This window comes from Dipodomys ordii, unplaced genomic scaffold (genome assembly GCF_000151885.1).
Source record: "Dipodomys ordii isolate 6190 unplaced genomic scaffold, Dord_2.0 Scaffold134, whole genome shotgun sequence".
NCBI lineage: Eukaryota > Metazoa > Chordata > Mammalia > Rodentia > Heteromyidae > Dipodomys > Dipodomys ordii.
This window is the reverse complement of record NW_012267350.1, coordinates 2,639,393-2,665,968: the sequence shown is the minus strand read 5'-3', so window position 1 is coordinate 2,665,968 and position 26,576 is coordinate 2,639,393. Positions and strand designations below refer to the sequence as shown.

At 41.0% G+C, this 26,576-nt stretch overlaps 1 protein-coding gene across 1 annotated transcript; it reads right to left on the bottom strand.

The window, feature by feature from the left end:
• Positions 1 to 1,044: 1,044 nt before the first annotated feature.
• Positions 1,045 to 26,576, bottom strand: Ndp (Norrie disease (pseudoglioma)). Its single transcript, XM_013030851.1, has 3 exons — positions 26,423 to 26,576; positions 9,697 to 10,091; positions 1,045 to 1,272 (listed from the first exon to the last, which is right to left on the bottom strand). The coding sequence occupies exons 2-3, from the start codon at positions 9,868 to 9,870 to the stop codon at positions 1,045 to 1,047; spliced, it is 402 nt and encodes a 133-aa protein (XP_012886305.1). The 5' UTR covers positions 9,871 to 10,091; positions 26,423 to 26,576.

Below are 26,576 nucleotides of genomic sequence, written 5' to 3'. Positions count from 1 at the left end.
ACAGCCAAAACTGTAAAGATACTTTTTTTTTATTTTGAACATGGGAATAACTCCAAATTTGAGCATCAAGGACCAAAATATATTGGAACCAAATGCTCAGAAGATGAGCCAGGCCACCATTGTGGTAACAAACCTCACATGAATGAGCGGATATTAGAAAATGATGCCTGAGACATGGCTAAAGCTATAGCACATCCACAAATAGACTTATACTTGGTTGTCTAATGTGCATGCATGAGTACAGGGCATTCTTCATGGCCCTAGTTCATAGATGCCTTTTCCAAAGTCAGTGCAGGATCCGTATCTGTGCAAGTCTTTGCAAGTCTGTTCCTTTACAAAAATTTGACCATAATTTATCTGCAAGAGCATTCAGGTGACACATTCTTTATGCCTTCTTTACTTCCCCACGTCATTTGTGAATTAATAATTAGAGCTGTCAAGAGCTTGAATCCCATGAAAGAATTCATTTGTTAGTTATTATGATGCCAGTTAGCTGTCTATGAATAAACTTTGCTAAACATATCCATATGCTTGATGTCCAGAATCTGAAATCGGTAACTTTTAGTGGCAGAGACAACTTTAGACCAAAATGACAAGACAAAGAAGGGGGGGAGGACCCAGATGTCCCAGGAAGAGTTGGATTTTCCTATGTTTCAAAACCAATTCTTCGCTAATATGCACCAAACAGTATCAGCCTGACACACTCTTGCATGGGGCTCCACATCTTTCCCACTCACATGGAATTGTTGCAAACCCAAACAGCATTCAGAGCCAATGGGGAGAGGATGTGAACATGGGGGGAATACCTGAATCTCAAAAGAAACCAAAAAGAAATTGTAGTGGGGGGGGGTAAGAGATGGGAACTAAAAGCCAATTCCCAGAGTAGTTCTCTCTGTCCAGAAGCACAGTCTTTACTAGAATATGCAGTATCCCCTGGGAATTACTGTTATCTTTGCCTTAACCCTTTTCTTGCTGGTCCTTCTCTGGCTGGTCAAACTCTTCTGCTCTGTGGTTCTTCCAGCCACAGGCACTAGGCAGCTGGTCTCAGGAGCTGCATTCCTCACAGTGACAGGAGAGGATGTACCGATAGGTGGCGGTAAGTCTCATGCCCCCTGAGCAGCGTAGTCGAAGTGCCTTCAGCTTGGAGGTCTGGGGCCGGCAGCAGTGACAAGAGGAACGGAAAGGTTGCTTGAGGACAGTGCTGAAGGACACCAAGGGCTCCGATCTCGATGCCTGGCTGCAGTGCCCCTCACATCTGGCCAGGAGCACCATCTAGGGAAAGAGGAGGAAGTGATTACCCTGTGCAGATGCCAAATCCTCAGCCAGGTACCATAGCTTCCTTTGAAAGGGTTAAACTCTACTTTGCCAATCCCTGCTGGATTCGACCTGGTTGTACATTGGAATCAATTGGGTAAACTTAATATATCAGGGTTGGGGATACAGATTAGAAAGAAGTGTTTGCCTAGTATATATACAAGGCCCTAGGTTCCATCCCCAGCACTAAGGAAAAACAGACTCAATAGTACTCCTATCTCAGACCATTTGAATTAAAATCCTTGGCCCAGACATTCATGATTTTCAAGCTTCCTTAGTTGATTATGATGTGCACTGAGGATTTAGAACCACTGAACAAGGCCCACAACCATGATGTGAAAATAAAACCTAAGAACAAAAGAAGTTTTTCCTGAAGGTAGTGTCCTACTATTGGCCCAATGCACTGTAACTCTGCCACTAGCAAAATGCAGAAAGCTGTTACAAATTGAAATTGAGCAGAAAAAAACCCCAAAATAATAATAAAAAAAAGGTGAAGAAGTGTTCTAGGTACTACAACTTGGGACAAAACAATTAAACAGACAAAGGGAATCTATGGATTTCTGGGATGACCCTTTAAAGGAGCCAGGGATTTACACAATTGTATGGGGTATCTTCAGAATCATTTATTTATTTATCTATTCTAGCCATCTCTACTTCTAAAGGTTTGGGCCAGAATAACAAAGGTGTGTGTTCTTTTATTGAGGCCCTTAACCTGACTTTTGTAAACTCCTTTAGTAGACTCTTTTAGGAATCTGATTTTAAAAAATTCTTGGAAAAATGGATATAAGCATCTATTCAATTTTTTGCATACAGCATAAATAGATAAATAAAAAAGTTTCTATTTTTTTAGAGTGAAACAATTATATGACCCGTACCAGGTAAAGAAGGCACAAGAATTATTTCCAAAGCACAACAGAGAAATTCTGAGGATTTTGTTCCAGGAGCTTATATATGTTATCAAAATGCACTTTAGGGGTGGACACACTCCAAAGCATGCTCAGTTTAAGAAGGAAAGATGATGACTACATTTTGGGGGGCATGCTCAGCTCAAAGCCATGGAGCACATGTTCAAAAGGTTAAAATGATGGAAAGGAACACTTCTGAGCATGCTCAGTTTTTCCACAAAGCTTTGCCTGAACAAACAGATAAGACATTTTGTGTGTTAATGTAGGAATTTTCTTCTAAAGGTCAAAAGACTTATCTTTACACCCCATATAAGATCTTGATATCCTGAGAGTAGAAGTCATGAGTGGGGTGGGGTGTCTTAACTGACAAGGCTATGTAATCTTATAGACCATGGCAGGGAAGGTAGTAGGGAACCTGAGATTACTGGTCCTTGTGTATGTGGGAGACTCTTGCTTGGTGATTCTCATATTAAGTGATGAATAAAAAGTTACCCTGTAATTCCAGAACCAATAGCAAGAGCATAAAAAGTAAAACAGTTCAAATGAAAAATGCAAAGGTACACACACTCACACATATATGTATGTACGAAACATTTTGACATTTACCTTACATTATTTTGGGAATTAGCAGTTAAAATTAAGGACTCACAGCTATTATCTCAGATATCACCCTATAGGGAAGAATTGAACACTCCAGGCTTAAAAGAAGGAAATGACCAGTACATCTTTCTAAAAAGAGGGAAAGAGTGAGTTCTGGTAATTACAGGTTATTAACATCATTATCTGAGAATATCCTGGAGGTAAATCTAATAATCACTTAGCAACCACTAAAAGAATATGAAGCACTAGAAGAAAAACATGGGAAGGCTAGAGGAAGAATAAGTTGGACTAAACCAACTGATTAATTTTCTTTAAAAGATAATAAAGCTGAGAGAAAATAACCATAAACTATTTTTATTTTATTATATCTTTGGTGATACTGGAGTTTGCACTCTGGGCTTTGTACTTTATAGGCGATTCTATTTGAATCACATCCAAGTCCTTTGCTTTTTAGTTTGTTTTTCAGATAGAGTTTCATGTTTTTTTTTTAAACCAGGAGAGCATCAGACCATGATCCATCCTCCTATTTCCACCTCCCAAAGAGCTGCTGCTTGATTTTTTTGTGCCCCTTCTGGGGCTTGAACTCAGGGCTGAGATTTTGTGTTCAAGGCTAGAGCTCTACCACTTGAGCCACAGCTCCACTCCTGACTTTTGGATGGTTAATTGGAGATAAGTGTCTCTGGGACTTTCCTGCCCAGGCTGGCTTCAAACCGAACTCCTCAAATCTCTGCCTCCTGAGCAGCTAGGATTATGGGTGAGCCATCAGCACTCAGCTGCTGTTTGATTTTTTTTATTAAAGATTTTAATTTTATCTTACTTGCTCTCTCTTCATATTGATAGACTACATGATCTGAAACTGGTTTGTGTTCATGCATGGAAAAATACTTTACATCTCACCTTGGAGCAAGCAAGCATCTCTTATTTAGATCATCTCTTAGGGATATTAAGCAGTTATTCAAAGCCATCTTCCCAAATGGAGTTCGTAGAGATCCAGTTTTAGACTCACAGGATATAGCAAATCTGTGCTATTTCATTAAGAAGGGCTAAAAGTTATATGGAGCATTGAACACAAACATTCATATGCAGGTGAACTAAAAATAGCCCTGCATAAAATAACTATTTAGCTGTACATAAAATAACTAAGTCCACATTGTAGGCCATTCACAGTGATTCCACTAAAAGTTTTTAGGGTGTCAAGCTCTACCTACAGCCCACTGTGAAGGTCACAACCTCCAGCACTGAAGGAACAGAGGCCACCTCCAATGCACCTGGCTGCTCTTCCTTAGGAGCTGGACTTTCTTCACAAGAACCATGCACAAACAAGTCTACAAAATCCCTCCAGGAGCTGCTTTTAGCCCTCAGAATAAAATCCAAAATCCCAAGCAGGAGTCAAGGTTTTCCATGACCCAAGTGGGAAGTATAATCTTCAATTTCCCAGGTGTTCTTATCATCCATTACCTGCTTTAATCAAGCTAAAATACATACTATTCCAAGAACTGCTCCAAATACTCTTGCCTTCATTGTTTCTCTGTCATCAGAATGTCCTTTCCACTTAGCTCAGCCTGATGGAATCTTACCTATCCACCCTCTATGACCCAATTCAAATACTTCCTCAAAGAAAGAACCATGAAACAATTATTGGCCCCTTGATATTCTCAACACACTCTCTCTCTCTCTCTCTCTCTCTCTCTCTATATATATATATATATATATATATATCCACTCTAGAAGATAACAATGTCTATATGAGAACTTAAACAAGATTCATTCATGCTGATTCACTCGTTATTTCCTCACCAACAACCTTGAAGCATGACTATTCACACCATCTCCACCGATCCAGCACAACCTCCAAAGGCTCTGTGCTATGCTAAGAGCATTGGAAAAAAGCAACCAGGGGGACAAAGCAGCACAAGGACAATGGAAGCTTTGAAGGGCTGTGTGGGAACTCAATTCACTCTCACTGGCCTGGAACCATCCCTCAGGTTACAGATCAAACTGACACAAAGGGGCTTTGCACCCTAAACTTTACCCTTCTTTCTCTCCCTTGTTTATCTACAAGCCTTATGTGTCTCCAGCCCCCTACACACTGCATGGGCATGGACACAGTAGATGTTTACTATAAATTGAGACCTATTTGAAAAATCAAGTCACATCTCTTGAATGGTTAACTATGCTGTGAATTCAATATCCCTGATTTCCCTCATGTCTTCTGCTATACTATAAGCAGCAGCAGAAGATGGCTTTGGGGAGTCTTCACATCTTTCCAATCCCAGGACTCAGTGTTTAGCATATCACATCCCTTATCCTCTGGGAATTTTTACAGACTTTGCCACCTAAACCCTCCTACTCCTCCTTCATTGTTGCACTCCAGGCCCCTTCCACTCCCATGGTGCTTAAGGATCCTTACTACTGTGCACTGGTTGTTCCATGCCGTGTCCAAGGGCTACCATTTCCCATTTCTCATACAACTCAAGCTTCATAGACCTACTGTACCAGCTCACTTTCCCAGCATGGGTTGCTGAAATCTCATCCCTGGCTAGAGAAACAGAACTCACTCCTGCAGCTTCCTCCATCCACCTGCTAAGAAAGGTCAGCCAGCACATCTGTTCCTCTTTTCACTCTTAGCACCCAACACAATGGCTTGTGGCTACTTTGCTTTTCTGCCCCACCCTGTGCTCAACAGAACCACAATAAGCTTCATTTTCCTAATCCTTTAAGGCTATAGGAGATCCCAACAGTTATTGAGTTCTCAGTAATAATGGAAATAGAAAAGTGAGTCAAAACACCTGTCTAGCTTATAATTTCATCATCAAGAGCATAATAGTATACATTAAACATCTATTATATGCTGGAAACTATGCTGGTAGCTTAACAAATATTATTAACAATGTCCATAGATACCCATAATAAATATACAGTTTCATTTTGTACAGGAAGAAAATGAACCACCAAAGAATGACTTTGCTTTCCCAAAGTCACCTATTGGGCAAGCTATGGAGCTGGAATTGGAAACCAAGTCTCTGTCCCTTCAAAGCTGGGGTTACATCAAGTCCCTTCAACATTTCCTAAGCATCTTATTTGTACTAACTACTAGCCTTTGCCCTATTTGCTCTACTGCCTTGACTCATACAAACATGGTCTTCTGGGAAGATTATAAGTGAACCTGTCACTCCCAAGACCTTTGGGGCCCAGTTCCAGGAGGCACTACCACCAAGAAAGTTATCAAGCACATCTTAAATGGTGATTACAAATGTCCTGCTTTTAGGTCCACCTTTTCTGCTTTCTTTATTCCAACTTAGTCCTTTCCTGAATTTCTAGGTGGTAGGTAAAGATTGGCCAACTGCAAATTCAAGGCTGGAGTAGATAGTTCCAACTGAAGGCTTTCAGAAAAACTTGTACTAGTTTTTTTTTCTAGGAAAAAAATTGTGGGTTTAAATCATCATTGCTTGCATACCCAAAGTTTGAGCACTAAAGAGTAGCTCCTATATTCTACCTGCATTCCTCCAATTTAAAGAATCAAGCAGCGAAAGATGAACAGAGATTTCCATTCCCAGCTATGTGGCATCAAGCAACCTACTTAATTCTTCTTCTGGATCTTAAGTTTCCCTACTTAGAAAATGGGAATAGTATTCCTGTCATTGCATGTTTGCTGGCAATGATTAGGACATACTGTTTGAGACGCCTGACCCTTATATATTCAAGCCAGCTGCCCTCTCCTCCTTAAGCCTGGGTCACATGTGCCCTTCATCTGTCTTTACAAGGCCAGACACTGGGTACATATAAGTCTGAAAGCATTAACAAACAACAGGCATATGGTTAGTGAAGAGTGACCCCCCCATCATGATATTGAGGGGAAATGTTTGTAGAGGGAAAACAATCTACCTTAGTCTTTTCTTTCCAACATAGGCTAATAAGTATTTTATCCAAGGTCTCTAAAGGAAAGTAGTTTCATTAAATGAGACCCAGCCTGAGTCTGTGAATGTTAAGAGTTGTAAAATATTTCCAAATGAAAACAGTTTTCTTCCTGGATACATAAAGAAAATGTAATCCAAAAAAGTTCTGGGTAGTTGAAATTCTGCCAGGCATATTTTATGGTCAAGAAAGAAAGGTTTATAATTATGACCACCAATAACATGAAGCCATTGCTATATTTGGGACAGTTAGGGAGATTTGAAAACAGATTGTTCCCATGAAATTACAACTATTTCTTCTATTATCACAATTTGGGGCTGTTACTTGCTGTGGCATTCTGAAAAAAGTGAAGGTGAATAGTAGTAGACTGACGTCTGTTTCTAAGCGTGTGAATGTCCAAGTGCTATGTTTGAACTTGACCTTCCTTGGGTTGACATGCTTGTTACTAAGGCAAGAGGTCTTCCACTATGTTGCCCAAACTCTCCAAATTGTTTTCCAATTTTTTTAATTCTGTTTTTGTTTTTGGAGTGTTGGGGGTAGAAACTAAGACCACATGCATGTGAGACAAGTACTCTACCACTGAGCTATAGCTTCAGCTCATTTTCAAGTTTTTATAGATGTTCCTATTTTTTATTTCCTTCTTGTCATTGCACTTTATTGAAATACTTTTTGCTTTTTAAAGAACTGTGATTGTGGAGGACCGCTCAATAAATGGATAATCAACACTGAGTGTTGGTGTTGCCTGCTTCTAAAACAGGAAAGAAGAGCTGGGCACCGGTGGCTCACGCCTGTAATCCTAGCTACTCAGGAGGCTGAAATCTGAGGATCTCGGTTCAAAGCCAGCCTGGGCAGGAAAGACCGTGGGACTCCTATCTCCAATAAACCACCAGAAAACCAGAAGTTGCACTGTGGATCAAGTGGTAGAGCACTCGCCTTGAGCTGAAGAGCTGAGGGACAGTGCCCCGGCCCAGAGTTCAAGCCCCATGACCAACATAAAAAAAAAAAACAGGAGGGAAGGAGAAGATGGGAGGAGAAGCTAACAAACTTACTAGAATATATAATTTCTTTTCTTTTCCATTTTTTCCTTAATTTTTTCCCTTTGCAGTATGGGGGATTGAACCCAGGACTTGACACATGCTAGGCAAGTGTTCTATCACTTGAGCCACACACTGGCCCATGGAGTCAGCAATTTCTAATCATTGTCATAAAAACACTTATCCTAGCCAGTGCCAGTGGCTCTTGCCTATAATTCTAGCTACTCAGGAGGCTGAGATCTGAAGATCGTGGTTTGAAGCCAGCCTGAGCAGGAAAGTCTGATACTCTTATTGCCACAGAAAAAGCCAGAAATGGCACTGTGGCTCAAAGTGCTAAGGTGCTAGCCTAGAGAAAAGGATCCCAGGGACAGTGCCCAGGACCAGAGTTCAAGCCCCAGAAACCAGAAAAAAAAAATGTTTATGCTAAGCTGGGAAATAGCAGTACTACCTGTAATCCTAGCTACTCAGGAGGCTGAGATCTGAGGGTTTTGATTTAAAGTTAGACTGCACAGAAAAATCCATGAAATTCTTATCTCCAATTAACCAGCAAAAAGCTGGAAGTAGCAGTGTGGTACAAGTGGTAGAAGGCTAGGCTTGAGCTAAAAAGCCAAGGGAGTGTGCAGGGCCCTGAGTTCAAGACTTAGTACTGGTGCACACAAAAAAATGCTTATCCTATTTTTTCTCTCTTTTTGGTGCTTTTGTGTGTGTGTGTGTGTGTGTGTGTGTGTGTGTGTGTGTTTGAAGTATTGGAGACAAAGCACAGGGATTTGCGTACATTAGCCAACCTCTCTATCAGTAAGCTGCACTCCTAACCCCTAGTTTCCTTTTCCTAATAAAGGCCTCTTGCAGAATCTTATATTGATGTAATTTCTCTTTTTTGTTTTAGCTCTACAAGCACAAATAGACATTTTTCTTAAGTGGAAAATTTCTATTTCTTTTCTCACAGTCATAAGTCTTATTAATATAATAGTTAAAGTGATTTAACTCAAATTTAACTAAAACACTGGGCTATAATCACAGAAGTTATGGAAAAGTTAAGAGCAGACTGAAGTCATAATGTTTTAAATGGAGGTTATGGAGATGGATTATACAGCCTTTGGTTGATTCCATTGCTTGGCATTACAAAAAATTCTAAATTACTCTGGTAATTAAAAAAAGGAGACTTACCATGTGAAAGTGTTTACTATGTGGTTTTAGTCTTGGAATTAATGTGACAATCTCTTGAGGTTGAGCTAAACAAATTCTTATTTACCAAGTGTGGACAAATGTCATTCCTGTGACTGTTTGGGAAATGGTGACACTCATGAGAACTCTCATTCAGAGTCCATCTTATCCTACAACGTGCTTCCTTTCTGGGTGGTCCATGTGGTTGACCATTTTTGGTGGCTTTTAAAGCATGATATCACCTGTCTCAACATGGAGGCTTAGGTAGCCTCCACAAGAACCACCATCAATTTCCAACAGGAATGAGCTGGATAGCCAAGGTAAAAAATGAGAAATTATCAAATAAACATCTTAAGTTTTTCAGATCACTTGACTATGACTCAGACCACACAGCTAGTTTCTGAAGAATTCACCAGGAAACTCTCAGTCATGTTTCCTTGCCTTCCCTTTTTCTTTACTGCTAAAGGGGGTAGGAAGTACAATTCATTGTAGATTCCATATTTATTTCTTGATATAAGGACATTACCACACATGAATTTTACAACCAGGGACAGAAGACACCCACTTAATGGGATTGAGTATGCACATGTTCCACTACCTTGCCAGAAGTGCAAAGCATGATGAAAACTATAAAAGGATTTTCCCACAAACACCACAGGCCAGTTACAGAGCTACAATTTGAGCTTTGGACACCGTTCTCCTTCCCTAATTAATAAATATGGCTTCTCTTCTGCTTCCTGTGTGAGGGTGTACACTATGCTTACCTTTGAGCTACACTTGTACAGTGGGTGACTGATAGAATCCACATAATGATGCCTCATGCAGCGTCGAGGGTCAGAGTCCATCATGAACGAGCTGTCCGTTTTGCTGTCTGTATCTCCCATTATCGCCAGTAGGGAGAGCATAGAAAAGGATGCAGCTAGTACATGATTTCTCATTGTTGTAAAGAAAAACTTCTCCAGAAGAACAGCAGAGGGAGACCGAGGACAAAAAATTAGAAATGCCTTCACCTCTTAGGATCCAGTTCCTTTCAAGGCAATGGCAGCAGGATCTGGCTGAAGCTTTCTGGCTGTCATTGTCTTTTGTATGGCTGAGTTTTGTCTTACTCTTGGCACTTGGGATCCATCATCACAGTATCTGTACAGTATCTGGCGCACAGCTGAAATGAAAACAGAAATGATTTTCCCCAGAAATATTTATCCAGTGACAGTAATAGAATGCAGGAGGTATTAACTCAAAATTTTCCATGTCATTTTGAGTGGTGAATATTGGATTCTAGAGTGTCATTAGCATATGCTGTCCTCTATTCTATCTCTCCATCCCCCATTGCTTATGCTACATATTTATAACCATTTGGAGGAAGACACAGTGACTTCATGGAAGGACATATTGACTTTAATTGCTGGAGTCCATGTTCCTAGGAAAAAGAGTAGTTTGAGCCCACTGTCAAAATTAAACATGTCATTCTAGTCACAGCATAACTAAATTGAGTCCTCTCATCTTTATCCTTAGTTGATGGGAGAAGATGGGTCTGTGCACCTTCTCAGAAAACTCTGGTATCAACATCAGCTTATGGGGTTAGCGTGGAGGCAGGTCAGCTCTAATGAACACAGACCTTGTCTTTTGGGAATGCATTTTCCATTTCTATGTCTATACCCACCCACCCACCCACCCATCTAATGTTCCATTTCTGTGCTCTGGGTTCATCCTGTTTTTGTTTCAGCTTCATGCCACCCAGTATCAATGGCACACTGCATCTGAAATACACATTTTGTTCACTGGCCTCCAGCATGGTAGCACATGTATATTTCCCAACATACTCACACATTTCTTCAGAGGCATTGTAGCCAGAACCCATGGTATAATTTGCAAATGAAAGTGATCATTGGAGCAGAGACTTACCATAAAAGTAGGACCATGCTATACTGATTGTTGAAATTTACTTTGTTCTTTTAATCATACCTCTTAGTCAAAGGAATGGGATCCAGAGATCTCATCAAATCACCTTACAACCCCTCAGGCATGGCCCACACGGATGCTTTTTATGGTACCAGAATACCAAGAGTATCAAAGATATTTTCAGACATTTAGGAAAATTGGAGGAGGAGTTGACATTATATCCACAATGAACAGAATGGGATAATTAAAGCTTCAGAAAAACTTTCAAAGGTATTTCAGAGTTTGATTGTTTTGTTTATAGTACAACTCTTTTTTCTCCCTCCTTCCTACTCATGAACAGTCTAAACAAACAGGACAAAATGTTGATAGGATCAAGATTAGAAGTTCAAGTTGGTACAAACCAATTTGTTTTGCCCTCCCGGAGTGACCTTAGACCTACCTAACTGTTCTTGGCTGCTTTCCTAATGCGGGGCAAGATTCTGAGCGGAAAAAGGTGTATGAGGCAGAGCTGTTTGAGAACAGAGTATCACCAGCTATGGTAAAGGCTAAGTGCCTCTGATTCAGGAAAGTCATATAAATTCTAATAATGAGGGAACCCACTTGGGTTAAGTCATGACACTGTCATTAATCAGCTGGGCACCTTGCTCAGGTCACTTAAATTCTTCCAGCCCATTTCCTTGCCTGTAGGGTAGGGGAATTGACAGAGATGACATCTGTTTTCCTCTCTTGCTCTAAAATACTGCCCCTTAATACCTATGGATGGAAGTGGCACTTTAGCTCAAGTGGTAGAGTACTCACCTTGAGCTGAAGAGCTGAGGGACAGCACTCAGGCCCAGAGTTCAAGCCCCGTGACGGACCAAAAAAAAAAAGCCTATGGATTCAGGTACCACATTTCCATATGCAGAAGGTATTTCTAAAGTTGAATAGACCCTATTTTTATACAATCTGGCACAGTCTTCTTTTATGTGCATGTAGATCAAACCTGTGCCTAAAGTTCCAAATAAGCAAAAGATGCAGAATGGTTTTATGAAAGGTGATTGGATTTGGATAGTGCACACTATATACTGTATAGAAAATTACATGAATCTCTTAATCGATACAATTAATACATATGAATAAAAATTGTTAACATGTGTATATTTTGTTTTCTTAACAACTATATAGTCTTGGTTTTTCTATATACACCACCATAAGATTCACAAAGATTTCACCTCAACGAGCCAGAATTATCTTGGGGTCCATGGTAAGAAGATGCAATATTACTAACCATTTCCTGAGTTTCAATATGACTCAATTATCCCAAGTGGTTATCTGTCTCTTTGAAGCTTCAATTAGTCTCAGAAAGAGAATTGATTTGACTTCTCCTTTCATCACTCCAGTCTGCAGATATTTCCCCCAGGAGTCAATGGCAGAAAGATGAAGGGAAAAGCAGACATTGCAATTCTGGTGCTTCCTCCCGTTGCCAGCAACTTTTCTCCAGAGCTAGGACCAGGAGGTGTAGTTAGATGCATAAAGCAAATATTTAAAAATATGTATGGTATGATGGCAAAACTAAGTAACAACATCAATGACAAATCTCTACACATGTGTGTATAGTTCATTTGCCAGTATTTCCATTTTCTCCACAGTAAAGGATATGTAAAGGACCCCTAAAAGTAGAAAAGGATTGACACTTGTTTAAGAGAAATGAAAATTAAGTGCTTGGAGATACTTTGTTCAACCCTGATCATACACCTTGTTGACAAGGCTTTGAGAAAATGGGCCCATATCAGAGATAGTACAGTATAAATTGTAAAAAGCTCTTAAGAGGACAAATTGGCAATATCTTTTCGAACTGTAAACATATAATTTAGACCTAGCAGTTGCATTTCTGTAAACTATAACTTCAGATGAAATCACACAAGCATATGGTTTAAAACTGGAAACAGCACAAAATATTAATAGGCTAATTATCTTATACAACATTAACACAATGGAATACCAGATCAGTATATAAAGACGGGCACAGAAATTCTGACCGGTGCTAAAATGGAGAGATATAAGAATATTTGTTATTCGAATAAAGAATCTCTGGAAGGAATTTCTAGAACTTCTGTGAGGGGGGTAATATATATGGTAGTAGGGTTCAAATTTTAGGCCTTGCTTGCTGTGCTTGTGCTCAACCACTTGAACCCCATGTCCAGTCCCACATTTTTACTGGTTTAGATATGAAATCTAGCAAACTTTTCTGTCTTGGCTTACTTCAAATCAAGAGCCTCCATTTTCAGCTTCCTGAATAGCAAAATGTGCAGGCATAAGCCAATGGTGCCCAGTTGTTATTTTCAAGAAACTAACAAAATTACTTACCTGTGGGGGGCTGGGAACAAGCTTAAAGGAAATACTTTTCACTTTATACATTTTTCTTATTTTTAGATTTTTGAACTTAAATATATTACTTATCCAAAATTTTATTGAAAAAAAAAACAATAATGCTTTCCCTTGTAAAAGCTCAGCTGACAATTGGTAACTCAGTTGATGGATGTCTAATGTTTGTATCAGTTTGAGGTATTTTATTATTGTATTTCCATCTCTTATGAATGCAGTAAGATAGGTTAGTCTTTTTTTTTCTTAGTCAAATAGTCTTCCGGGTAGATCCTTTAGTTATTTGTTTTTTTCTTTTTTTGTATGTTTTGCAGTACTAGGGATTGAATTCAAGCCTCAAGCTTATTGGGTAGGTGCTCCACCACCTGAGCTACCCTTCAGACCCTTTTTGTGTGATTTTCAAGGTAGGGTCTTGATTTATGCCTAGTCGGGCCTGGGCTGTGGTCCTCCTACTTGTGTTTCCCTGTGTCACTGGGGATGCCCATCCATTATGCTTCCCCCATGGCTGAGATAGAACCACAATTGTTTAAAATGAAGTCTCACGAACTTTTATGCCTGGGATGGCCTCTAACTTCTAGCCTATGATCTCTGCTACTCAGGTAACTAAAATTACTAGCTTGAGAGCCAGAATACCAAGCTTACCATTTATTCTTGCACATTATTTCCAACAAATAACAACTATCCTTCATTGCAATCACAATTAAAACATTTTTTCTGATGAGTGAATAAAAACACTTTCAGAAGTATTATGAACTTTATACTGTCTCTTCACAGATAAGCTAAACCTGGAAATCATATTGAATAGTAAAATGGGCTGAATCTGTAGCTCACCACTCTAATTCCAGATACTTAGGAAGTAGATTCTAGGAGGATTGCACTTCAAAGTCACTTAGGGAAAAAAATTTCAACCAATAAGTTGGGCGTAGTGATGTGTGTCTGTCACCCTAGCTACGGAGAGGCCCACCCCAAGAGAAAATGTGAGAGTAGAGGGGGAAAAAAAGGAGCTGAGGACATCCATCAAATAGCAGAGTACCTTCCTAGCAAGTTTGAAATCCAGAGTTCAAGCCCTAGTATCACGTATAAATTAAATCAGTAAATAATAAGAGGAAATGCTACTTCACCTGTTAGAAATGGCTCAGGATGTTAGGGTGTCATATAAGAATAAGGACACCACCTTGAAAGGAACTCAGCAAGGCAAAGTTTACTTCTGCAGAAGGGAGCACCACTAGCTGAAATCCAAGCAAGCAAGCATAGGAGGAGGAGAGGAAGAGTGGGTACGGCTGGGAGCTGTTTCCTTTTTATCCCTAAAGCATCAGGCTCTACCTCTCTGGTCCAATTGGCCAAGCTCAGGTTCAGAATCCGCTCAGATTGGCTGCTTTGAAGAGTACAGAATTCCTTAATTATTCACACTCTTTGCTAATTTCTTGAGCAACCTGTGTCTTAATTATTCCCACCCTCTGCTACTTTATTTACTTATGGATATTGTCTCACCAGAATCATCAACAAAAGCCAAACTACCAGGCCAAAGCAAGAATTTTTAAGCGACCCAGTTTGATAGAAAAGATGGCTGTCTCACAATCCCTAGTTCTGAAATTTTTTTCATTCCAATACACTCATGAAGCATGATACATTTTTGTTCAGCTTATATATTAAATACTTCAAAGTATAAGCCATGGTGTGGATGCTAGTGGCCTATACCTGTAAACCTAGCTATTAATGAGGCTGAGATCTGAGGAGGAAAGCAGGATTGTCCATGAGACTCTTGTCTCCAATTAACCAGCAAAAAGCTGGAAGTGGAGCTATGGTTCAAGTGATACAGTGCTATCTTTGAGGGAAAAAGCTAAGGGACAGTGTCTAAGCCCTGAGTTCAAGATCCAGTACCAACACACACACACACACACACACACACACACACACAAACACACTTACACTCACACAATAATATATGCAATGGTAATAGACTATAGAATTTACAGGCTCTTCAAAACACAAAGGTAAGATACTTATACTGTAATATTGGAATTTGGGTGGGTTTTGTTTGTTTTGTTTTATTTCTTGCCTTAAGTGATCAAATTAAATGAATTAATGGAGTTGTTTTGAAGAAGAAATAGAATAAAGTTCAAGAAAAGCTTGACTTGACTTGATTTGACATTGTGTTGGTTTATTGAGTAGCAGTAAGGGCTCACAAAGGAGAAAATCTGTAATTAAGAAAATTCACAGAAATGGAATCCTGGATTGCTGGAGGTCTGGGCTATGTCTGTTTTATGGGAATTTCTGTCATTTTCTCCAAACTAAATGAATTCCAGCTTACCTTAATATTGTGTTCTTTTGAGCCTTATGACTATAAGACAGAACTTCAACTCAAACAACAATGGGTGAATGAGAGAAGCACTTTCTTACTGAACTCAGTAGACCGGCTGCTCTGTGCTCAGAGTACAGTGCCTGAGATGTGAACTTGGCCACTGTACAGAGTCCACATTCTCCTAGATCCAGTGTAGAGTCTCTGCCAGCAGGAGAGGCACGTAGGCTGGCATGTCCGACTTTGGAGCTGTCCTCCAAATGCTACCAGTGGAAAAGAACAACTGGTGCCCAGATTGCCCCACCTGTCATCTTCAGAGAAATAATAGAGCAGCCTCCTGAGTGAGAGATGGTATTATGCCCACAGATCAGCTCACTCTTGGACTGACCTTCTCCCAAGCACAGAGTAAAGCACTGGTTTTGCATGAGGGATTCCAGCCTGATTCCTGGCTAAGTGGCATGTGCCAGGAATGGTCTGATTCTTGCCCTGTTTCAGTAACTAAATCTTTCCCTGGGTCATTTTTGGTATGACTATATATGCAGGTGTTCCCTCTTGCAGCCTCCTTTAACAAATATTTAACACATATTCAAAGTACACTTACTCCTTTCACTTTAGCAAAAAGAGATGGGGGACAGGAAGTATAGATCAGGAGTACAGAGACTGCCAAGATCCTGGCCTCAATTCACACACACATGTGCACGTACACACCACACACACACACATACACACACACACACCTAAAAAGAGATAAAGTTCAGAGAAAAAAATAGGTCTTAACCTACATCCGGATCCTTTTACCCATTGGATATCCAAGTAGAGTCCTGGCCTATTCTCCTGGTTAATATTTAGACATCTTGATAAACTCATTTAGCATCAAATTTATATCCAACATGCACTGCATCATTTCCAAGGAGATCAAATGAAACAGATAAAATATAATGACTTTCAAATGGCATCTGCATCAGAGAGAATTATTTGCTATTTGTTGCAATTTTAAAAGCATGATACTAGGAAAGCATGGGTAAAGAGAGCAGAACACAAAGCCAAGGGAATTGCCACAAAAACAAAAATATATGAACGTATCTAGATAGATAGATAAACAGACAGACAGACAGATAGATAGATAGCTTGCTTGCCAATAGGTAACATTTCCTGCATAGATTGGAAAAGCACGAAACTCAAAGTCTTATTCAGAGAATAAGTAGCTCCTTCTGAGAAAGCCAAAGGAATCCAATGGGATCTAATCACCTAGCCTTGGAGAGTAAGTCATATGATTCTTCCCAAGGCACTTGATTTATAAACTGTAAACAGCACGTTGGATTTTATAAATACATCCCTTGTCCTCAATAAATGGCTCTTAATAGTATTCCTATCTGATAGTCCATGAGTAGCAGCCAAGCCTAAGCTGGCCCAGAAGCAGCAGCAGTACCCGCTAGCAAAGCTGCCAAATCCCCCTCCCACACACACACCAATCCAGTTAGCCATACTCATGGACCTCCAAGGATGAAAGCCACAAGATCAGTGGAGAGAGAGTAGATCCCATTCCTCCTTTCATCTCCTGAAGTTTGTTTTAGAGTAAGAGGCAATGACCATCTCCTTTAGTGTCATCTTAGGAGAGAAATGACAATATCCTTGCAAGTAAACAATAGTTCTCTAATCTGCAATAGGACCCTGTGTTCCCCAACTTGCATGACTAGCCAACTGTGGCTGAGTTCCATAGTGGGGATTACGGAGGAAGAAAGTAGGAGGAATATAGCTGGGCAAAAGGCAATGAATCACAATCCTGGGGTAGATAAGGGTACTCAAACAAAGGATGGGAAGTAGAAATAATTTGGAAGAGGAGCCAAATGTCAAATGGCCCTACCTGTGTGTGTGTGTGTGTGTGTGTGTCTGTGTCTGTGTCTGTGGGTCTGTGGGTCTGTGTTTGTGTCCCTTGGCTTAAACAGTTACTGAGTAGGGATTTCAGTGGAGGGACTTGACATTGAAATTGACTAACACCTAAAATCCTCATCTTCAGACATTATCAGGGAATCCAGAGGAACCTTATTGCTATCCACTCTCCTATTTACTGATAGTTTCATGTTTCCCTTCCCAGAACCATTACAGGACTATGTAGTTGGTGGTCTGTGTCCAGGCATGTTGCACTCACCTATCCAAAATATCAGATAATTACATCTCTGCCTTCAGGAACTGATATAACATCTACTATTGTCTGATCATGTAAAAGGAAAGCTGATCTGATGGCCTTCAAGCTCTGAGCTCAGTGCATACATCACTAGCTGCATGATCATGATGAAGTCACTTGGCTTCAGTAGGACTCTGTTTCCTAATTTTCAAGACGAATAAACTGGTTTAGTTATGTCTACCACTTTACCCATTTCTAACAGTCTCTAACTTTCATAGTATAACATCTTCTCTTGGGGCTATAGAGTCACCAGTTTAATACTACAACAAGACTTCTTTCATCTTCAAGGAAATAATGGTTGCCAAGAGTTGAAACAAGTTCTAACAAAGTACCTGATCCAACACCAAAGGCTAAGCTATAAGAATGTGCTCCTTGGTGAGACCTTATCGGTAACCTGAAGTGAGCATAGCCTATAATAACCAGTTTTATCCAGTGCTTATAATGTACTAATTTATAAATTAATAATACCCTGATAATAACAGAAAGTAGGTATTGAGGGTAGTTAACCAGTTTTTAATTCTCTTAAGGCTGTCTTAAGATTTATGATGCTTCTTTCCAATCTCCACGTAAGTAGGGAGAGGGGGGAAAGTTAATGGTTGTTGACTGCATTAGAATTAGACTTCTTTCATTTGATAAAGAGAGAAAGATGGATCAGCAGAGTTATCTTCTCTGCAAATGAGAATTCATAAGGCCCTAGAGGTCAAGAATAAGACTTTTACCTATCAACGTATCTGCAGAACCTCTTCTGCTAGGAAAGGGATATTTCTGAAACCCTGTATTAAGACCTGAGTCAGAAAGCATTGATCACCAGAGTTGGCTCTTGGATCCTATACTGGGCATATGTGAGCTTTCATAGTTTCCATGGGAAGACTCATTCTGACTTCTTAACAGTTGACGTAACTAATTGACTTTTAGAATATAAATCCTGCATTCATTGGAAACGACTAGGTCTGAGTACCCAAGTGTCAGGAAGCACTTTTATGTTGAAGTCTTTTCCTCTGGGGGTTTGGATTGTTTCCGTAAATCCAGCCACCCGACTATAAGCTGTGACTGATATGGTGATGAACTGTCAGAAAATGCTCAGGGTGGCCTTTCTCTAGTGCCACAAATCATCAGTAGCTCTAAACACAACAGAGCTCCTTTTTATCCCTTCAGAGAATTAAAATAGGCCAAGTGGAAACCACAGAAGTTCCCAAACAGAAAGAGGAAGGATTATTTTTGATGTCTCAAACCTGCCACTACACTTGCAATTTTTTTTCAAATACCACAGTATTGTTGGGAGCTGGTGGTTCACAGCTACTCAGACAGCTGAGATCTGAGGATCACAGTTCAAAGCCACCCTGGGCATTAACCACTCAAAAAACAGAGGAGGAGCTATGGCTGGAAGTGGTAGAGCCTTGAGGGAAAGAGCTCAGGGACAGCACCCAGGCCATGAGTTCAAGCCCCACAAACCAACAACAAATAACTAGCACAATGTCCAAAAGGGTAAGGTCCCCTTCCTTTTCCCCATTCCCTCCCAGGAATGGAGAGGTCCCATGCAAGGGAAGAAACATAAACTACCACTCACCTTGCACAGGAAATAAAGCAGGAGAATTCTGAGACATCCAAACTAGAAGACTCAGTGCTGTGGAAACACATGAAGCTAAGACTTCCCTGTGGACAAGAAAAGATGACCAGGTATTCTAGATAGCCTTGAGCTGAAATCATTGCATACATGCTCTGTAGCCTGGCCTTAGGGGAAGGGAGGTGAGCAGTGTTAGCTCAGGGTTCAGGCTCCCTTTTACCCCAGAGTCAAATGAACAGGTTGGCTTTTCTTCAAAGTGTCCAGCGAAGTGTTTCCAAAGCTGTATTTGAATCTCCTCACCCGAAACTGCGTTCTGGAATGGTGGGTAGTGATCTCACCTAATAGCTGTAGGGCCCTTAGTTAGGAGTGGAGCATAAACAATAGAAGCAATTCAATCTTTCCAGTCCCCATTCAATTGGTCTGTTCTGCTCCGTGGTAGGATCTGAATACTGAATTCAACCAGCTCTCAATCAGAACACTCATGATGCAGGTGTAAGGGAAAGACACATGGTCAACACACACACATCACTTAAAAAATGTTTCCCTATGCTACTAATCACTCTGAATTTGTTGGGCTGTTGAATTTTGGATTGTATTCTGATTTTCTTAAACCACCCACCCCCCACACACACCCCAGCCTCTCCTGCCATAATCCTATTCTGCTGCCTAAGGTTTGGATTCTGAAGAGAAAAACTTTAACTCTGTAAAAGAGTGGTTTTCTATAATGAGAATGAGGGAGATCACAGAAATGTATCAACTCCTAAAATATCTTCATTGAGCTTTAAAGAAAAATAGGACTTTAAGGATTGCGTTGTTTAGGTTCTTTACATCCATGTTAGGAATGCATGTACTTCCACTTTACCTAGAGTTGAGCACCAGGGATTTTTTTTTCATTAGCTTACACTGGTTATAGAAGGATGAGGAATGTTTTTCACTTAGGGATTTGACCTCTTTTTCAGGAGGAGAAGGCAACTCCCGACCCCTTCTGGGGAGGGAGTGGGTGAAAAGGAGAGATCCTTTTCTTCAAAATTGTACTATTTGAAAAAGAAAAGTTGAAAGGGCAGTTGCAGAATTACATCAAAAGTAATCTTTTCTTCTTGTCTTTTGTTACATCTCCCCTGACCTTCTCTCTTTTTATTTTTATTCCCTATGGATGAAAGGATACAAAGTGACTACACATTTAGAGCCATTGTTGGTTTGTGACACTGGAGAAAGGTCACCCCTGAGCATTTTCTGACATGGAATTTCTTCGTGGACTTTCTTCAATGTCTTAGCCTGCTGCCCTTTCATTTTAAAATAATATTGCAATCAGTTGGATCAAAGCTTAAAAGAAAAAGTTGAGACAAAACTAAGTCCTGGAAGACAGCAAATAATCTGAATGATTTTTAGCTTTTGTGGAATAAAAGATGAAAGATTATTGCAAATCTCACACCCAGCTACTACTCCCCAATGTTCATGTTCAGATTTCAACACAGGGTGAAAAGGACCCCAGATGGATGAAGTACTGACTCTAAGCCCTGAGGATGCATTGCCAACTGAAGTTACCCATTCTTGGAATTTTCTGAGTCAGCACTCTGTAACAAGAAAGGAATTGTTCTAGACTGTAAAGCCCATCTAGGCTGTTAGGTTCTGACTGTGGAAAACAGGTCTAGGGAATATATAACCCAAAGATCAGGCTCTAATAAAGGGGACAGTGAGCATGAAGAAGACAAGAGAAGGCAGCTTTGCAGATGTGAGAACTGCTGGTGGAAGAAACAATGCCATTGGCACAATCTTCCTCCAAAACTCCACTATGTGGCTATGTGAATGTGCAGCATGCAACTCTCACAGCTGAGCCAGCAAGCACTGATGTCAGTCCCTGCCTCTGCTGCCCACTGCCCACACATGGGAGCTTCAGAAGGGTTCTTTGCCCTTTCTTGTTGTTTTTTTTTTCTGGAATCAAACAGAGAAGTTCTCGGTTGCTGACCTGATGGGTGAGGAGTGGGTACTACCCGCTGGAAGGCTGCCACTGGCAGGGGCAGACAGGAAAACAGGAATGCTCTTAATGTCCTCCCAAAGAAAACCTTTGATGGACAAAGGAGTGGTTGTATTTTTACCCTCTCTCTTCATGCTGCCAGGCGTCTTTAAATAGATCATCTAGCCTAGGGACTTGTATGGAATAATTCATATTAAAACCCAAGAAGTGGCAGTCAGGGGAAGTTGGTCCTCTCCTCTCCTCTCTACCGCCCCCCGCCCTCTCTCTGTGCAAGCAAACAGAAGAACACTCATTTTAATTCAACTGTGTTAAAATTTTCCTTTTAGGTCTTTCAATGAACTTTAGCTAATTCAGAAAAGACAACCAAAGCCCCCAGGAAATAAAAAAAATCAGAAGCACGGAGTGCTTGTAGATTGCTCTGTACTACCCCTTGCTCCCAAGGATATTAGCAGTATCTTTTCAGGATGCAGCATAGGGTAGGTCTTAAATAGGAATCTCTAATTGACAAGTGCAGTACCTTCCATTTTCAGCTCATCAAAACTGCTCTGCTGTAGAAGAAAGAAAGAAAGAAAGAAAGAAAGAAAGAAAGAAAGAAAGAAAGAAAGAAAGAAAGAAAGAAAGAAAGGAAGGAAGGAAGGAAGAAAGAAAGAAAGAAAGAAAGAAAAGAAAGAGGAAGAGAGAGAAAGAAAGAAGAAGAAAGAAAGAAAGAAAGAAAGAAAGAAAGAAAGAAAGAAAGAAAGAAAGAAAGAAAGAAAGAAAGAAAGGAAGGAAGGAAGGAAGAAAGAAAGAAAGAAAGAAAGAAAGAAAGAAAAGAAAGAGGAAGAGAGAGAAAGAAAGAAAAAAGAAAGGAAGAAAGGAAGGAAGGGAGAGAGGAAGGAAGAAGGAAGGAAGGAGAGAGAAAGAGAGGAAAGGAGAAAGAGAGTAAGAGGAAGGAAGGAAGGAAGGAAGGAAGGAAGGAAGGAAGGAAGGAAGAAAGGAAGGAAGGAAGAAAGGGAAGGAGGGAGGGAGGGCAGGCAAATTCCTTCCCCATCTCCAAAGCACCATGCATTTTTCACTTGGCCCAACTCAGGGTCCATTTCTTCCCTTTCCCTTTCATCAAGTCGGTTTCATAAAGACCTTCAAGCCTAGGCTACCTAAATAAAAAATTCAGTCTTTTTATTTCTGTTTGGGGAAGGAGGTGGAGAGATGGGGGAAGAGAAAGGGAAAGAGCTCTAGGATTCAAGGACCTCCCCCCGCTCCCCCCTCCCGCCCCCTGCGCGCCCCAAATCACTTGTCTCTTCCGCTTGAAACAGAGAATAAACACACTTCTCTTAATGTGGGGCCAGAGTGTATCCAGGCATTCCCATAGTGCTCCCACCCACCCCCAGCTTTTGCTGGACATGTCCGGGTCACTGTGATGGTATGCTTGTCCTTGCCAACCCGGGTCACTCAAGCCCTGCTCTCTCTGAGCCACGTGGCTGCTCTTCTCTGTAAGTGGGTTCAGGCTCAGGGCTACAAAAAAGCCCCCATATCCTATCAACCCAGCAGAAATAGTGCCAAGAATGACATCCTGGGAATACTATGGAGATGCAGAGATCTTGTGGCCTGTTCTCCCCGGATGGAACAGGACTCAAGCTGTCTGGAAAACAGACTAGCAAAAGAGCCAGCTCACAATGGAAGGAGCCCAGGCAAAGGGAAAAGGGGGTGGTCTATGATTGGTGGTAAGCAAAAGAAAAGAAAAAGCCACATGCCACCCAGGGAGAGCAGAGGAGATGGTAGAGCAAGGACTTGAAGGAAACAAGTACCCAGACATGGCACTGCCAGGCTAGCTGGATTCTTTTCTGAATTAGATTATATGAAAGAAAGAGGGGAAATATATAGCCGGCCAGCTGTTCAAAGGCTTACAACCTTGCTTTTATTGTCTGAGTAAGTTGGTGAGGTGGGGCATCAGAGGAATTCCAAACATACCATCCCAGAGAAATTTTAATATGTTCCACAGTGTCATACACGAAGAGGAAATGACAGCTGATCACTGGACAGACCACAAAATCTCAGGCCCTGGAGCTCACTCATCCTCCCATGGTCCTGTGCCCCTCACCCCTTCCAGATACACACTTCTCAGTCATTCCACCTGCTTCCCCATCCTCACTGCCACTGCTGCTCTGCCAGGACAAAGCAGCATTAACTGACTGTCATGGGAAGAGGTGAGCATGGGCTCTAAGGCTAAGGGCTGGCCAAGAAACTGAGGGCTGGCTAGGGTGAGTCAGGCACCCCAGGGACTCAGAGGCATTTTAATCCAACCATGGGGAATTATCTAGTGATAAGAACCCGAATCAAGGTCCCTGCTAATGATGTCTTCAGGGGTTTTATTCTCAGTCATCCAACCGTGTGATAAAACACCAGATTGTGATTTGAAAGCAACTCTGTGTGTGGCTCAGACAGAGACCTGGGTTTGGGGAACAACTTCCGACAACTTCTTCCCAGGGGATTTTTGAATGTGGGCCAAGCCTAGAGGTCACTGGTTGCATAGATCCTGGGAGTAGGCCCAGTAAGTAGTGGGAGATAGTGACTGCATCCTCCTCCTCCAAGCATATTTCTAATTCAATGATTCATCAAATAGCCCTGATGTCAGCTGCTGACGAGGTGACTCACACCCATCCCTGATAGAGACAGCACGTGGTCCTTTCCAAAGGGTGCTTGAGAGAGCAAAGAAAGGATAAACTGCTCTTTTCCAGGCTTTTCCTGCCAAGGCCAGCAGGTTCCAGGTCATGTTAGTTATACAGCTAAGATATACCTAGGATCTGATGCTAAAGGCCAAATGGGGAAATCACCATTGATGAGTGAGAATCATTTCAAGAAAACCTAGACACTAGCAGGTATTTTCAATGGTTTTTTTTATAACCAGAAAGTTCTTGTCCAGTTTACCCACTGGCAAAGTCCATTTCAGTAAACTAGAGAGAGCATTTTACCTAACTAGAGAGAGCATACAGATGGAGAATTAGGATGTGGGACAATGTCTCATTCACCTTTGTGTCCATCAGGACTAGCATAGTACCAGGCATACTGAAAATGCTAAATATTTACTAAATGACTACTAGAATGAATATCTAACCAGTCAAAATAATAGTGCATGAATCGTGAATTCTTAAAATCAGAAGGAAATTCGCAGGCCATCCTTGGTGGCTATAATCCTAAGAAAACTCCCAACATTTTTCAAGAGCCCAGGAAAATAAATGAGTTGGAAATTGTTAAATGTATTGAAAAATGATTTATTTTTCCCTTGAGAGTGTCATTGGAATTCAAATTAAGATTGAAAACTCCATAGGCACGTTTCCATCTGTGGGTGTCAGCTGCTTTGGTACACAGTCCTAAGAAGGCCTTGGCCAGTTCTCCTACTACCTGAACAAATGTATTTTAAAATAAATGATGCAATGCTTTGCATCTGCATTCAAACACTCTCATGTAATGAGCTGAATAATAGTTTAAGAAAATTGTTTGGAATCACCCAAATGCTTTGCTAACAGCAGCAGTTTAAAGAAAATCACTGTAAAATGATGTAGCATTACAGACCATAGTATCCTTTTGTGAATTAGCTTTCTGATTAGTGACTATCCCAGAGTGGTGAATTAATTCATCTAGCATTCAGATTTTCCTTTTACATTTAAAGGAAATCAGGAAAGTTGGCCATAAATCATGACTTCACACCTTAATAAAAACTGTCAACTGGACTCTGAAGTTTACTTCTACAGACAAGACTTATGAGAAGAAAATGAGCAGATCTTTTTGCAGTGATCTAACTGCTCAGTTGAGAAGTCTGGAAGTCCTGACTCTACTTAGTTGCCGCCCACAGCCAACAGTGCATTTTTGGCATCTCTGTACTTTCAAATGCACCTGGTATTTAATATTCTATGCTGAAGCAATTTGCCAGTGCCAGCTCCTTGTAATTAAAAATGCACTAATATTAGAAATGAAATGAGGCACCCGTTACTATAGCCATCTCTAAATGACAGTTATAAAGCAAAGGTGTTGTACTCCCACTCATCCTGCCAAATTTACTTCCTTTCCAGCACCTGAATCACAGTTGAGATGGGGAGACTGCCTCTTGCCTGAGGACTTATCTGGGCTTGTCCAACACAAGGAGCCTCAGTCTCTGTGCTGTTCTGAATCATTAACATTCTATACACAATCAAACTTCCCGTCCCTCAAGAAAGAGTTATGTCCAGACCGCCTACAGCTAGATTGTTCATGTAATGATAGAACTTGTATTTAGAAGTTTGAAAGAACCCTCTGAATATTCCTCAGGTGTGTGCAGGAGTCATCTCTCCAGTTCTGGGTCTGGGTGTTAGTGGGAGCATCCTCCCCCCCACACCCCCTGTCACTCTATTGGAGCTTTGATCGCACTGCAGGGACAAGCTGACTACTAAAAATAAACCCCTTGCAATAAGGCCAAGGCAAACAGCATGCATTTCCTCGGACTTCCCCCCCCCCCCAATCAAAATCACATAGCAAAACCATCCTCGTCTCTCCCGGGTGCTCCCCCGAATGCATCTATGGAAGCGAAATCCCGTTGCGGAGAGAGGTGCAAAAGAACAGAATTCCTGCAAAGCGTGACAGAGAGAGCTAGGCATAAATGTTGCCTATTGTTTGAAGTCATTCTGAGCACTCCCGGCACAGCCCTGGCAGGAGATCAGCCGCATACATAAGTAGTAATAAAAGCAAACCGTGCGCATTTAACCTTGCAAGCTTGCCTGCGTTAATAGTGCCCCCATTGTAAGTGGGAAGAGGGCGGTGAGGAAGATATCGCGCTCCATGAATCCAGGTCCCGTAAGCTGCTGCTACTTCTCTGCCCCATCTCACAGGGTCAAATAGAAGCACCATTACCAAGTTACATCTAACTACGCAGAGAGTTTGAAAGGAAAATCGAAATCAACCCCCAAGATATTTTTCAAGCTTCTCTGGGACGCTCCGGCGCGCTCTGTTACAGACTTCAAAGATACGTTCATTAAAAATTAAAAAAAAAAAACATACACACACACACACACACACACACACACACACACACAAAGCTAGCACGATACTGAGTAATGCAAATTCAAGTAATGCAAATTTACAAGTGGGATTTAAAGGTTGTTGTCTCTTTGTCTGCAAGGAGGATGAAATGCTGGATTTGGAAAAGAAGTTAATTTCTTAGGCAAAGCCAGCCGTCAGCGCTTGTTTTTCCTGCTTACCTTAGGGGGGGGAAACGCAAGGCTCCTTTCTTCTCAGACTTTTCTGAGAGCTAGAAAGAGGTCCTGTTACTTCCAAATGCTTTTGTTCTTCTGTCCCTCTGTCACATGGCTTGCCTTTTATATTTGCAACACACAAAAGTTAGGACTGTTGTTT

Bases quoted from the DNA above. Each gene is read 5' to 3' on its own strand.
- Ndp (XM_013030851.1), bottom strand. From the start codon at position 9,870: ATGAGAAATCATGTACTAGCTGCATCCTTTTCTATGCTCTCCCTACTG. The intron at 1,273-9,696 runs GTAAGCATAGTG...CTCTTTCCCTAG, and splicing joins TGTACAAGTGTAGCTCAAAG to ATGGTGCTCCTGGCCAGATG.